General features: G+C 37.1%; 1 protein-coding gene across 4 annotated transcripts in view; it reads right to left on the reverse strand.

Moving 5' to 3' along the window:
* Window positions 1-2,040: 2,040 nt before the first annotated feature.
* CSNK1G3 (casein kinase 1 gamma 3) overlaps window positions 2,041-13,552 on the reverse strand; it is a 117,630-nt gene continuing 106,118 nt past the window's right edge. For all 4 annotated transcript variants that reach the window (XM_072860397.1, XM_072860396.1, XM_072860400.1 and 1 more), the window contains one exon: window positions 2,041-2,160. In XM_072860397.1, the coding sequence (XP_072716498.1) occupies window positions 2,085-2,160 (76 nt within the window). In that variant the 3' untranslated portion in view covers window positions 2,041-2,084. The remainder of the gene's footprint in view (window positions 2,161-13,552) is intronic.

Here is a 13,552-nt window from a genome sequence, read left to right on the forward strand (position 1 = left end):
GGAAAAGCATCCATTAGATTTAGAACACACACATATTTTAATCACTGGAAGTATAATATAATTTGAGAAGAAATTAAAAAAAAAATCTGTAGGGAAAAATCTAACAAAATCTAACAAATACAAATACAATCCTACAGTTATAGATTGCACTGACTTTTTTTGTTGCTATCCTGTGAAATGTTTAACCAGGGCCAGATTATTACCTTTGCCTTTTTATTAATCTTATCTGCACTGTTGTGTTCCCAGGCTACTACAAACATTGCATAAAGCCTTGTCTATATGGTAAATAAGCTCTATCTGGTTACCTAGGCACAACACAAACCATTTTCTATGGACTGAATACAAAATTAAACATCTAAAAATGCAGTCCTTAGGGAAAAGGTAAAAAGGTTTTCTGAAAAAAAGGTTTTCTGCCAGAATATATTATTTATATTTAATATTCATATTCTCCTGTCAAATTTTCAAGCAATGAAAGTGAACAATATTTAGTGTAATTTAATTTTAAATCTTATGCTAATTGTCAGTGACCTTTGAACCTTGGAAGTAGCACTACCATCCGCATGGCAAATGTAATCATGGAATTTGATTTCCTATATGTTGAAAGCAATGAAACTACTTTAATTGACACTGATATATATTTGTAATAACTTCTGTGTAAATTAAAAATCAATGCCAATTTTAGCTCCCTGGATACTATTTTTATCAAACTGGTTATTTCTTTGGAATTGAAGATATGCAGAAGCAAACATTTTGCAGAATGTACAATATATGTTTTAAATCCCAGTGTAGTTTGCATGCCTGCCATTTATGTTTAAAGCTTGCATATCTCACACTTATGTACACACACATAAAGACAAACCCCATCAGGTCTAGGCTGCCTTCAGGAAATTTTGCCTCCAGCTGATTTTTGATTGATTGTCAAGCATGCTTCACAATGCCTAAGTGGGATATCATTGTATTATCTGGTATCAGTGCTGCAGTGCACTGTAGACATCCAAAACAGGGTTACAAAAGAAACGAAAAGTGGAGTTATTCACCTTACTTTTTTTTCTCCAATTTTTATAGGGCAATCTAGATTCAGCAAACCTTTCAGCCCTGTTCTGCTTTCAAAGAAATACTCGGCAAGCATTGCTAATTTGTTTCTTTCTTATTTTATCATTTTTCTTCGTCCCCATAGTCATTGATTAAATGTTGGAAAGCAAGCTACAAATACCCAAAGTAAAACTGCAACTTCATACCAAGGAGGGTGTTTTTGTTTGGCATCAATAAAAATATTTTGCCATCTGGAATCAGGCGTTCTTTACGAATTCAGGTAAATTTCAGACTAGGCTTTGAAATAGTCACAATAGCTGCTGTGGGGAGTTGAAGGTGATCTTTGTGGTTTCAGCCATCAAAACAGCATGCTGAATTGTGTAAAATATTTTTCTATTGTCATAAAAACCACAATAACTTATAATTTTCCCTAAAACAAAAAAGGATAGAAGTATATTTTGAACACCTTTTATGTTTAAATGGTGTTAAACATACAAGCTATGTACTAAATAAAGATGGATTGAGGAACAATGAAGAGAATAAGAACACTCACAGCTCAAAGGTCTTGCTCTCACACACAGCACAGGGCCACATCTGATCTCACAGTGGTTTATCCTGCTGTGACTGCATAGACTTTATTAAGCTTCATCCTTTATATAAACACAAATGAATATATAAATAGAAAGCAAAGAGTTGCAGATTTTATAGGGGAGGGGGTGGGGGGGCATCTTAATTGGAAAGCACCCAGCTACAGCTCCAGTTCTGTTTTCAAAAGCTGTTTGTTCACATTGTACTCCTTAGCAAGAAAGCTAATTTACATCATAGCTGCAAAGCAGCAAAACCAGTACAGCATTATAAAATATTAGGGAAATTTTGCCTTTCAAAGAAATAGCATTTCTCACCTGTAACGGAAACTCAACGTGACCTGGATTAGGTCTTTAAATTAGAAGCATTAAACCATACCAGCCCTTTATAATAATTTCTTTTTGCTCCATGTCAAGTAGAGAACTCTCTTCTTTCCTGGATCCTTTCCTAGCAGTAGTAGCCAGTCATCAGGATGTACCTAGGACTTGCACTCCACAGTGAGAACCATTACCACCCCACTCAATCCAAGCTCTTTTCAGCAAACTGCGTTTGGGAAGAAGGGAAAATAGAAAAAAATCAGACAACTTCAAAACATAATTGATTACTGTTAGCTTGCAAAAAGAAGCACATTTTTGTAATCAATGATTTTATTGTAAGCAACTTCTCATGAACTAATCCCTTTTAAAAATAAAAGAATGAGAAGAAAATTTTATAAGCTGGATTTTGCAAATGCCACAGAGGCCCAGCATAACCCAACATACCTGTAGTTATATTTTACTCAGCAAACAAACCTTCGACTTGTAATTTGCTTCCGATATAGCCTAAAAGCACTTTATTATATTAAAGCTTATTGATGCCTGTAAGGCCCTTTTACCTACAGCTATTTCAAATGTAGTGAAATAATGCAACACTAATCTCTAAGACTTTTATTCCATAATAGATGTTTTTCTCACTAAATCAATTCAAAGGCTAATTGGGGTGGAAGGTGACTATCTCTAGTGGTTATAAATACATTTGCATTGCTATCAATCTTTTACACGACTGATGTTTAACGAGGCTGAACGAGAGCTCAGTCTAGCCTTAGGACGGTAAAACCCGATTCAAACACGTAGTCAATGCTGCCATCAAGTGGCACAACTACCAGTTGCAATACTCCTCAGTGCGCAGCTCGGACTTCCTCGCACAGGCTTCCCGGTGAGCACACACGCCGAGGAGCAGGAGAAAGAGGTGGCAGGGATGCAAGATTCTTTTGCTCAGCTCCCTATCTGACCTGCGGATTCCAACGTCCGAGCAGCTCTTCCAGCATGCAGGTACCCAAGCTCTTCCAGCATGAGGGAGCCCCAAGCTCCTTCAGCTCTGCTGGGCACCTGAAACTCAACCCATTACCATCTACCGCAGTCAGGGGTGTAACAAAAAGCAGCAAATACCTCATGACGATTTAAACCAGACAAGCCTCGCCTCAAGGTCTAGACAGACCAGAAAAGGTTATTGATTCCTTCAGTGTGTCTTGGACCATAGCCTACGTCCATACACTCTAAGTCACTCAAAACATCTATAAGTACATTTCATCCTCCTCTCCAATCAAGAGTCTCTTGTCACTTTCTGAAATAAGCTTGCTCACACACACAACCCAGAAAAAGAGGCAAACACTTCGCAGTTGTATTGGGCACATAACTTAAGGTGTTATATATACTCCACAAGTTCCAGGTGTCAGAATGACAAGGACCCGCAATGTTCATCATGTGACCAGCTCCAAAAAATTTACAGGCAAGGCTGTTCACAATATTCCTGTGAGCTACGTAGAACAGGATATCCAAAATCTAGAAGTCCAGTTTACCTTCCCCAAAAGATCTGAATTTGTCTAAAACAGGTGATAAGGCTCTCCTTAGACAATAAACTTAAAGCTTTTTGGGCTGAAGCATGTTTAAAAACATTTCTACAGCTTTTGCCTAATGAGAAATATAGAAATATGGGAAAGAAACCAGATGTTTTTCTACCAGAAAAGTTATTTGAGGAAACAGCTGTTTTGTTTACTTGGTTTGCTGTGAGACAGTCAGATTACCTAAGCAAGCTCCGTGACTCTTTGCTCCATGCATCATTTCTGCATGGACGGCTTGCAATGAAGAGTATCTTCCTCTTGAAGAAAGGGTGATCTAAACCAATTATTTTGCATACACCTGCAACTTTTACCCATCACCAGACAGACTGTTACAAGCATTATCCATGGAAGGGTCATACATAGTGAATGTCAAATATGTAATAAGAAAGCAGCCAATACAACGTTTATGAAGTTACAGCATTATTAGGTGCTCTCTAGAGTTTTACATCTAGAAACTTAACATAGCCAATTGCCGATATGATAGAAGACTGGGTTTACTGAAGCCAGCTATTATGATTCTAGAATTTTGCTTTCATGTGCCTAATGTTGCAGTAAACAGTTCATAAACCGTAAGTTATGATGTTAAGGCAGCAGGCAAGAAACTTGTATTCTGTCCATTATTACTGAGCATTTGTACGTATAGTGTCAGAAGACAGTATTTCCTCTGGAAATATTAATGCTGTAGCATGGTACTTCACACTGCAAGTAAAGACAAGCCTTTGTGTCAATGAATACACAGGCTAAAATGAGTACTGAAATAGAAGTGGAAGCCTAAGGGCAAATAGCATCATGAAGACAGACAAAATGAACAAAATAAAGTTAGAATCAGTTACAGACACATATGCATAATGGTAGTTAATAGCACTTTCTCCTACTACAGTGTAAATTTACACTGTTGTTTAAAAGGAATTAGGGGATATACTTGTCAGATGGTGGGAAAAAACATGTTTAAAAAGCTTTCTCAAGACTTAAGCCAAGAATTCACATTAAAAAAAAAGAACGAGTCTAGAATAAAAGTTCAATTTAGGAGGCCTGTGGCTAAATAGGGAATAAACATTACAAATAAAACCAAACTCCCCTCAAATGCGGTGCACATGCTGCAGCATTAGTATTGCTCCTTTCATGTGTTCCAAGATCACAACTGGTGTCACACTGACATTTTTAATTTGTGCCTCAAGTACTTATAAACAGATATGTATATATTTAGAAGACAACTTAACATACTACATCTTCTCATTTATTAGTTGCTCAGAAATCAAGACCTTCACTGTTTATTGCAAGTTCCAAAACATGACCAGTTGAGGACAAATCTAACTGATTTGCATAGTGTAAGCAGACGTGAAAAATTAGAAACTAAGTACAGATAAAATATGCAAGATGTCAAAACAGGCATTCCAAATAGAAAAACGATAGCAATTGTCCATTCCAGATTATTTTCCTTGATATCTTGAAATACTGCAATGCATTATCAATAACAAAAAAAACTGTAACAAAAATAAACATGAAAAAGGATGCAGCACTATATATTAGGGCTAGTTAATGTGCCAGTGCAACCAAGACTACAATCAGAGCCTGCCAATTCAATTAATGTTGCAGCTGTTTCTGAATTTCCTTACTACTGCCATGCCACAGAAATAGAAGGGAGATCTGAGAAATCAGGCTCTAGCACTGTTAGCAGTCATTGCTAAAGTTGTTCAGTGCCAGTCCAAGGCAAGTTTCTAAAATCCTCCTAGCATCAGCACACTAGTGTCCCTTAGAGCTTTCACTGTTACTATGCAGCAACTGAACCTGTGATAAGCAGCGTTGGATGTTTTATGGGGAACAAAACTATTCTGGTCAAGAGGTAGCATTTTATGATCTTGCATTCTGAGTATCAGCCTCTGAAGTTCTACAATTATTGCACAGAATTACCAGTTCTTTCATACAGTAGGGCTAATGCACATTTTCAGAAGTTAAAAAAAAAAGCCTAGGTTTTAGATAAGCTCTGCTGAACTAATCTAGGAAGGCTAACAGCAAGATTTTCCAAGCATCTAGTGTCTAAAAGAGGTACATGACAGTTAACCCAGTGTAGAACATGAAAGTTGGTGTCAAAAATGCTCTGGATACATGTAGAAGTTCAAGTTCAGAAAGCAATCAGGCAACTTCATGGAAGAAAATATAAAATTCACTGAGGTTATTAAACTGATAAATACTGCTTGCGACTGAAAAAGTTCCTGAACTGTGGAATGCTGAAAGAGGTGACTACTGGGGAAGTATTACTATAAGCTTTCATTTTCTCATATTCTTTCTTAGGTATCTGATAGTGATCACTGATGGTGACAGACTACTCTGCTAAATATACATTCAGTCTGCTGCAACATGGCTGTCCTTGTAGTGTGACTTTCAAAACCTCATCTGTTTTTACTCTTAATTTGAATTAAGCATTTTTGGAAAAACTACATTTGAAAAAAGTCACAAAAATTCATTAGCAATGGGCTTGTAAGCACCTGTCTGTGCTGAGACTGCTTGTGGTTTCTGATAAGCCATCTTAGTTTAAATATACTTTGTTAAAAGCTTCACAGCTGTTGAGTCAGACAACCTTGTATCTTCACATGAAACACTGACTAGAAGTGATCTGCTGACCTTCCATGCAAACTGCTTTTGTGCCTTTAGCTCTGCACCTTCTTTCATATGACAGGTTATGACAGCTCACTGCTACACTGCTCTTACATTAGCGTGCCTGCTGAAGGTAAGGTTAAAAAAACCCCCATACCATCAGTGATGACGATAAACTAACATTTTACTTATGCTAATAGGGAATGTTTGCATTTAAATCACTCAAACATTTCAGCAACCATAAAGTTCAGTGTGTGAGTATTTTAAAGTTAAAAATTGCAACAGCTGGCTATTTATCTATGCTTCTGTTCTATTTTGTTTTGATCTAAGAGCAGCATTCATGTTAAAAATAAAGTTTTTGTTGCATGGTAAGATCATCCACATGGAAGCAGATGCAGTTTTTCTGCTGAATTGGGCCCTAATTTGTATCACATTTTATCCAGCAGAAATGCCCTAGTTTTGCTGTACTATGTTACCATTTATTAAAACAAAATTGGAATCTTTTCAGTCCAACAGCTTTCCTTAAAAGACTCTTATAGGCAGGTTTGACCTTTACATTGTGAATTTCATTTCATTGTAAGCTCTTACATTTATATTACTGCTTAACACGAACTCTCACTGAAATGTGACCTGACAATTTCTATCTATATTTATTCATGCTAAGCTTTCTGCTTAACAACCATCGGGCTAAAAGTGTAGTATAGTTACCATAGAAATAATATTTCCTGCTATTTCAGACAATGAAGGTCATACCAGCTTCACATAAAAGGAAATGTAATTTTTCATGTTTTTCAATTGTGACATACATTTTAAATTCGTTGTTATAATCACCTATAATAGAGTGTTTGCCAAAATGCTTTTTTCCCCAACTCCCTTTTCTCTCTTTTAAGTCAGGCATATAGTTTATCATTAGCACTGCCCCACCTACAGGATAAAAAATACCAAATACACAGATTCAAAACTTACTGAGCAATACAGCTGGGAAAAAAACCAAACCAAAGCAACCAGGCTTAGGCCTATCTGTGCCTGAGTTTTATTCATGCATTCTTATCCCACTGGCAAAATAATTTTATCTTTCTGGAGTATGCATTCAAAGAGAGGATCCCAAAGAGATCTGTAAGCTGGTAAGTTTCACGTTCTTATTAAACCAGATCAATAAGAATAACTGCACAAGTCTAGTTCCATGATGAAAGATGTGGTCAATTTCTAATTCAGTTTTATCTGGACACTAGTGCCTCAGTTCCTAGATGGTCATCAGTACACAGTAACTATAGCTACTGTGCTAATTTTGGCATTACACATTTGTACATTAGACTTCCAAAGTTATTGGAAGGCTCAGAACCATAGATATTGCTATCATGAAAAGAGAGCTGCTGAAATTTTGAGTGCATTTTTCTGGTTAAAAATATCAGTTGCTTTTTCTTTAAGCAGATAAATATATTCAGAAATACGCAGATAGCATTATTTGTGCCCTGTAAGTATGCTTCCATGCACACAGAAAATGCTCTATTGTACAATTTAAAACAATATAATTTCAACAAGTTGTAAAACATACAAATATTTATAAGATAGTTCTTAAAAAACAAATTTACAGTCTTTTTTGTAGACTAGTTACATGAGAGACCTATTGAACATTCACAGGTTGTCAACATTTACAGCAGTTTAACATATTGAACACTAGATCAGTAGTTGGGTTGGGTTTTTTTGTGTGTGTGGTGCTTGCATTTTTTTAAGCGACATATTTTAGCTACAAAATGGAGTATTTTCGGAAGCACTTATTCCATTCCCGGTTACAGTTCCCAGTAAAGCATATTTTATTTGGAAATAACTAATGATTTCAGTTACAAAACACATATAATAAGAACTTTCAAATGTCCACTCTATGTGGCAGCATTGCAGCACAGCTGAAATAAAGTATTTTAGCACCCGTAGCAGGAATTCAGAGGCGGGGGGGAGAAACACAATGCCATGGAAAAACTAATTCAGCAGCAATGTTCGTTTTGTGTCTGCACAAGTAGTACAAAATGTTTTGGTCCAGGGCTCCTTCTCTCCCTCAATAGCTCCATGCCAGTGATCCTAGACAGCCCAGCTCCTGTCTAACAACAATCCTTACCTCCGTATTCCTCCCTTCCCACAGGGAATTAATTCGGTCAAGAGACTGGAAATCTACCTGCTATACAGTTAGCTTGGGAAAGAGGGAAACGTGAGCATCTGGTGAGAGTGGTTATACAAATGCTTACCGTCAAGGTGTTACACTCATACAAGGATAGAGATCAGCTGAGACAAATATATTCATGAAAATATGGAACCTGATGGAAACAACCTCAACACTAACAACAATCCAACCAAAGCATGTCAGCTGTATCCAATGAAATCCAGCAATGTCAATTTAATACATTGTAGTACACTGACTAAAAAAAAGACATTATATGGAGATGGGGGTGGGGTTATTACTATTATTTTGACAGGAGATACATAAATTGCAACTAGCTGCAGGACACCATTGCCCATTATTGCACTCATATGCAATCTATAATTATGATAGGTCAAAATGTAGGGTACATAGCTCAAACTACTGCATGCATAGTACTAGCAGCCCATAATCAAGTTTTGAGCCACCAGCTCTATCACTAAGTCCCGCAAAAGTTGCATCTAAAAACCTGCTAGCATACTAACTGTGGAACCCAATGCTAATATTGAACGTCATGCATCCAAGACATGGATCTACACTGTTTTATATGTTATTTGTAGACTTCAGTATTGAGAACCAGTATTATAGAATGGTTACAGTGTGCTACTAGACAGGACTAAACAAACAGCCACATGACAAAACAGTTTGGCTGCTATTGACAGGCTTCTTAGCAAGGTTAAATTGTGCCTCATGGACCAAATTCAACACAGGCAGTAGTGTAATGACTCTTCTCTAGAATATGTCCCTCCAAAATTATTTGACTCTGGAAGAATGCAGACCACTGAGTTCTATATGCTATCATTTGCATGGATGACCTGCTAGAGCAATTCCAACATGAAATCAAGTATCTTTGTGAAGTACCTTTAATATGCTTTCTGTATTAAAAATACAGCAGTTGCATATGACTTTTAGAACAACTTCCACATCAACCGTTACAGTTGCATGGATTGTACTTTTAGTGTGCCAATAACTCATCCAAGTTCATTTATGATAGGCATACCATAAAGAATATCTTTCCAGCCAAAAGCCTGAATAAAATTATCTTCACCAGAACACAAAATTACCTACCAAGCTACTCTAAAATGGTTGGCCTTTAATACTAGTCCTAAAAATATGGTATTGAATTGGCTTCATATTCCAGATCATTCAAACGAACACTGGAAAACATAATTTTGTTTTTGAAAACTACATATATAAGGATTGGATTTTTTTCTTCTTTTAAATATCTCAAAGTCTAGTAGGCTTTTAACCTACTTCCTCTTAATTTTCCTCGCCATATTCCTTTGCACACAGTATGCTTAACTCAGCAAGTTTTATGCAACAATCACACTCAAGTTTAGTGCAGGGTTTTTGCCTTTGAAGCACCAATAACTGTTTGTGTTATGTGTACAGACATATATGAATTTTAAAATCTGGCTTCGATCACAAACCAAAAAGTGTTTGATGCATTCATCTCTAAAGTAGGACAGCAATACAGGAGAGGAATGAATTGCCTTCTTGTATTACAGTCCATATTATAAAGTCATTACTTTCTAAGGTACTGGAATTATGAAATATAATTCAGATCTCAGAACTGACACACACTATGGCTACCAATTCATCCACTATGCAGACAAGATGCACTTCTTAATTAGGTAAAACTTTCAGATATAGATTTTGTATGTTTATGATGAATAAAAATTTTAAACTATCATCAGGTTTACTAAAATTATCTTAATGCATCACTAAACATTCTCATCACGCTAAAGTTAAGACTGCACTTTCAACTGTAATTTTGTGCAGTGCATGTAGGATGTGTAATGCAATACAGAGCACATGTGGTAAGTACTAATTCAAGAATATGGCTTCCTCGCAGAGACCCAACTCTTCTCCAGAATGCCATCCTGACTGGGGAACAGTCTTCAGACTAATCCACGTAGTCTAAATTTGTTTATTGGATTGTGTAACTATGCTTCATAAAAAGTGAGGAGCGCATATCTCTGTTAGGAGAAAAGAGTCTAGCATGCTAGCAATCTTTGGAATAAAACCATTAATCCAAGTTTCTCTAATAACAGGACAAACAAGTCTAAAAAGGTCCATCATACTTATTATTCAGTTATTCACTACTGCTCTCTAACAGCACAAAGATGAAATGGATCACTTCCACGCTGATGAAATTAATCTCGTATAAGCAATTGCTAACTTTGGGACTGACCAATCTGATCAATGAGGCAAATCAGAGTAACAGCAAAAGAAAGCAGAAATTACTGCACACATTTTTTCTAAAAAAAAATCTCTATTTTTCTTTAATATGGGCATAAACAATTCAAAGTGACACTGAAGTAAAATAACCACACATTTTAATAGCAGATTTCTTAAGTTATGTCAAAAAATAGTAAAAAATGTCCAAATAGCAATGCTGAATTTGAATTTTTGGTATTATCTTTTCTTGAAATTGTTTTAAGTCAAGTCAGATAAGCCTACTGTTGGTCTCCATTGAATTTGATTTAATTATCCATAGTTATCAAGTAAAATGTATTAATACTACTCAGAAATATTTGAATTAAAACATATTTTTAAAAACTGTTGTATATACAATGGTCTTCTGAGCAAACCAGACATTTATAGCAAGACTTGATATCAATCATTGCATTTATCTTTTTGGATGTTCTAGCTTGTTAGTTCTTACACCTATCCACAAAACAAACCAGCTGAGATCAGTTACTCTGTGTTGCCCCATAACACATTGGAATTGTAAGCACTGACAAAAACCTCCACAGATTGAGTGCCTTCTAGTCAAAATGAGACACGGTATGAATCCAGCCTCCATGACACTAAAGAAAAAGCTTTGCATTGCCCATCTGTACAGTGAATTTCACCCTGTGTTAATACATCTGCTAAGAGGAACTATCTGGCATATTGACAGTTTCCTCAAAATTGGCAGCTGTTTTTTCTAAAAAGCAGTTGGTAATTGCTTTGTAAAACAATATGGCTTTTAGAAAATCTGAAATCTCACCTCTCATTTTGATGTCAAAATAGTCTTTCTCAATAGCTATTGCAATTGTTTCAAAAGTTATAAACTTTTTTCTAAAAAGCAGTTGGCAATTGGACATGAAAAGCAGTTTCTAAAACTGCTATCTAGACTAAAACTGCTTTCTAGAGCAGTTTCTAAAAAGCAGTTGGTAATTGCTTTGTAAAACAATATGGCTTTTAGAAAATCTGAAATCTCACCTCTCATTTTGATGTCAAAATAGTCTTTCTCAATAGCTATTGCAATTGTTTCAAAAGTTATAAACTTTTTTCTAAAAAGCAGTTGGCAATTGGACATGAAAAGCAGTTTCTAAAACTGCTATCTAGACTAAAACTGCTTTCTAGAGCAGTTTCTAAAAACTGCTTTTTAGAAAAGCAGTTTCTAAAAAGCAGTTGGTAATTGCTTTGTAAAACAATATGGCTTTTAGAAAATCTGAAATCTCACCTCTCATTTTGATGTCAAAATAGTCTTTCTCAATAGCTATTGCAATTGTTTCAAAAGTTATAGCATATATTCTTAAAAGGTGAACTAAAGCAACAAAAGACACAAATGCATCAAGCAAATAAATATAAAAGATATACATAGCTCCTAAAAGAATAACTACAAGATATCTGAAAACACAAGATCTAAAATTAGTTTATCACAAATATAAATGCCCCAGGATTCAGATTGGAATTTTCCATTTCTTTTTCTGGAAGACCTAGCTAACTGCTATTGCAAGCTGGAAAGGAAGAATCCCAGCACTACCATCAGCTGTGAAATTTTGAGCCCTAACTTCATAGAACCATAGAATGGTTTGGGTAGGAAGGGACCTTTAAAGAACATCTAGTCCAACCCCCCTGACATGGGCATGGAAATCTTTCACTAGATCAGGTTGCTCAAAGCCCTGTCCAACCTGACGTTGAACACTTCCAAAGATGGAGCATCCACAACTTCTCTGGGCAACCTGTTCCTGTGCCTCACTACCCCCACGTAAAAAAAAAAGTCTTCCTTACGTCCAATCTAAATCTACCCTCTTTCAGTTTAAAACTGTTGTCCCTTGTTCTGTCACTACAGCTCTTGGTAAAAAGTCTCTCTCCATCTTTCTGATAAGCCCCCTTTAAGTGTTGAAAGGTCACAATAAGGTCTCCCTAGAGCCTTCTCTTCTCCAGGCTGAACAACCCCAACTCTCTCAGCCTTTCTTCATAGCAGAGGTGTTCCAGCCCTCTGGTCATCTTCATGGCCCTCCTCTGGACCTGCTCTAACAGGTCCAAGTGTTTCTTGTACTGGGGACCTCAGAGCTACATGCAGCACACCAGGAAGAGTGTCACGAGAGCAGAGGGAGGAGAATCGCCTCCCTCGACCTGCTGCCCACGCTTCTTTTTGTGCAGCCCAGGATACAATTGGCTTTCTGGGCTGCAAGCACACATTGCTGGCTCATGTCCAATTTTTCATCCACCAGTATCCTCAAGTCCTTCTCTGCAGGGCTGCTCTCTCTGTACATTTTTCTTTAATCTTCCTTTTCTGGCCAATGTACTTGTAAAAGCACTTCTTCTTCTTCTTTGCATCCCTTGCCAAATTCAGCTCTAACTGTGCCTTAGCTTTCCTGATCCCATCCCTACATATCCAGGCAGGGTCCATATATTCTTCCCAGGATACATGTGTCTGGTTCCACTGCCTCTGTATTTCCTTCTTAGACTTTAGTTTGACCAAGAGGTCCTTCCTGAGCCGTGCTGGTCTCCTGCCTTCCTTCCCCAATTTCTTACACATGGGAATCAAGACATTATAGAAGCCAAAACCTTGAATAAAGCACCAGCCACACAGCCAGGCATTCACCTGTTCAATTCATCTCCTCCTTCCTAAACCCCTTCCTCTGACTGGGAGGATAGAGACCACCTGTGCTCCTGATCCTTTTAACATTGCTCCAAGGAATGGATAGTCTCTTTTGATGGTTTTAAGTTCCCTCATCACAGTAACATTGAAGCCTATGTGGAATAGTAAGAGCGGATGGTAATCTGTAGGGTTCACCAGGCTTGGCAGCCTCTCAGTGACATAGCGATGGTGAGCTCCTGGTAGGCAGTGAACTTCCCTAGAGAAGTTGTCTGGACAGCAAATGGGTGCTTTGGTGCCTCTCAGTAAGGAATCTCCAATTACTAATATTTCACATGCTTGTCTGGTGGCATTGGTTATAATGTATAGATATCCTGCTCACGTTCCCAGATGCTGAGCTGCCTGCTGAGCTCTTCTGGTAACTTAGCTTCTTGTTTCAAAAGTTCTAGCT

This window comes from Ciconia boyciana, chromosome 4, assembly GCF_034638445.1.
Source record: "Ciconia boyciana chromosome 4, ASM3463844v1, whole genome shotgun sequence".
NCBI lineage: Eukaryota > Metazoa > Chordata > Aves > Ciconiiformes > Ciconiidae > Ciconia > Ciconia boyciana.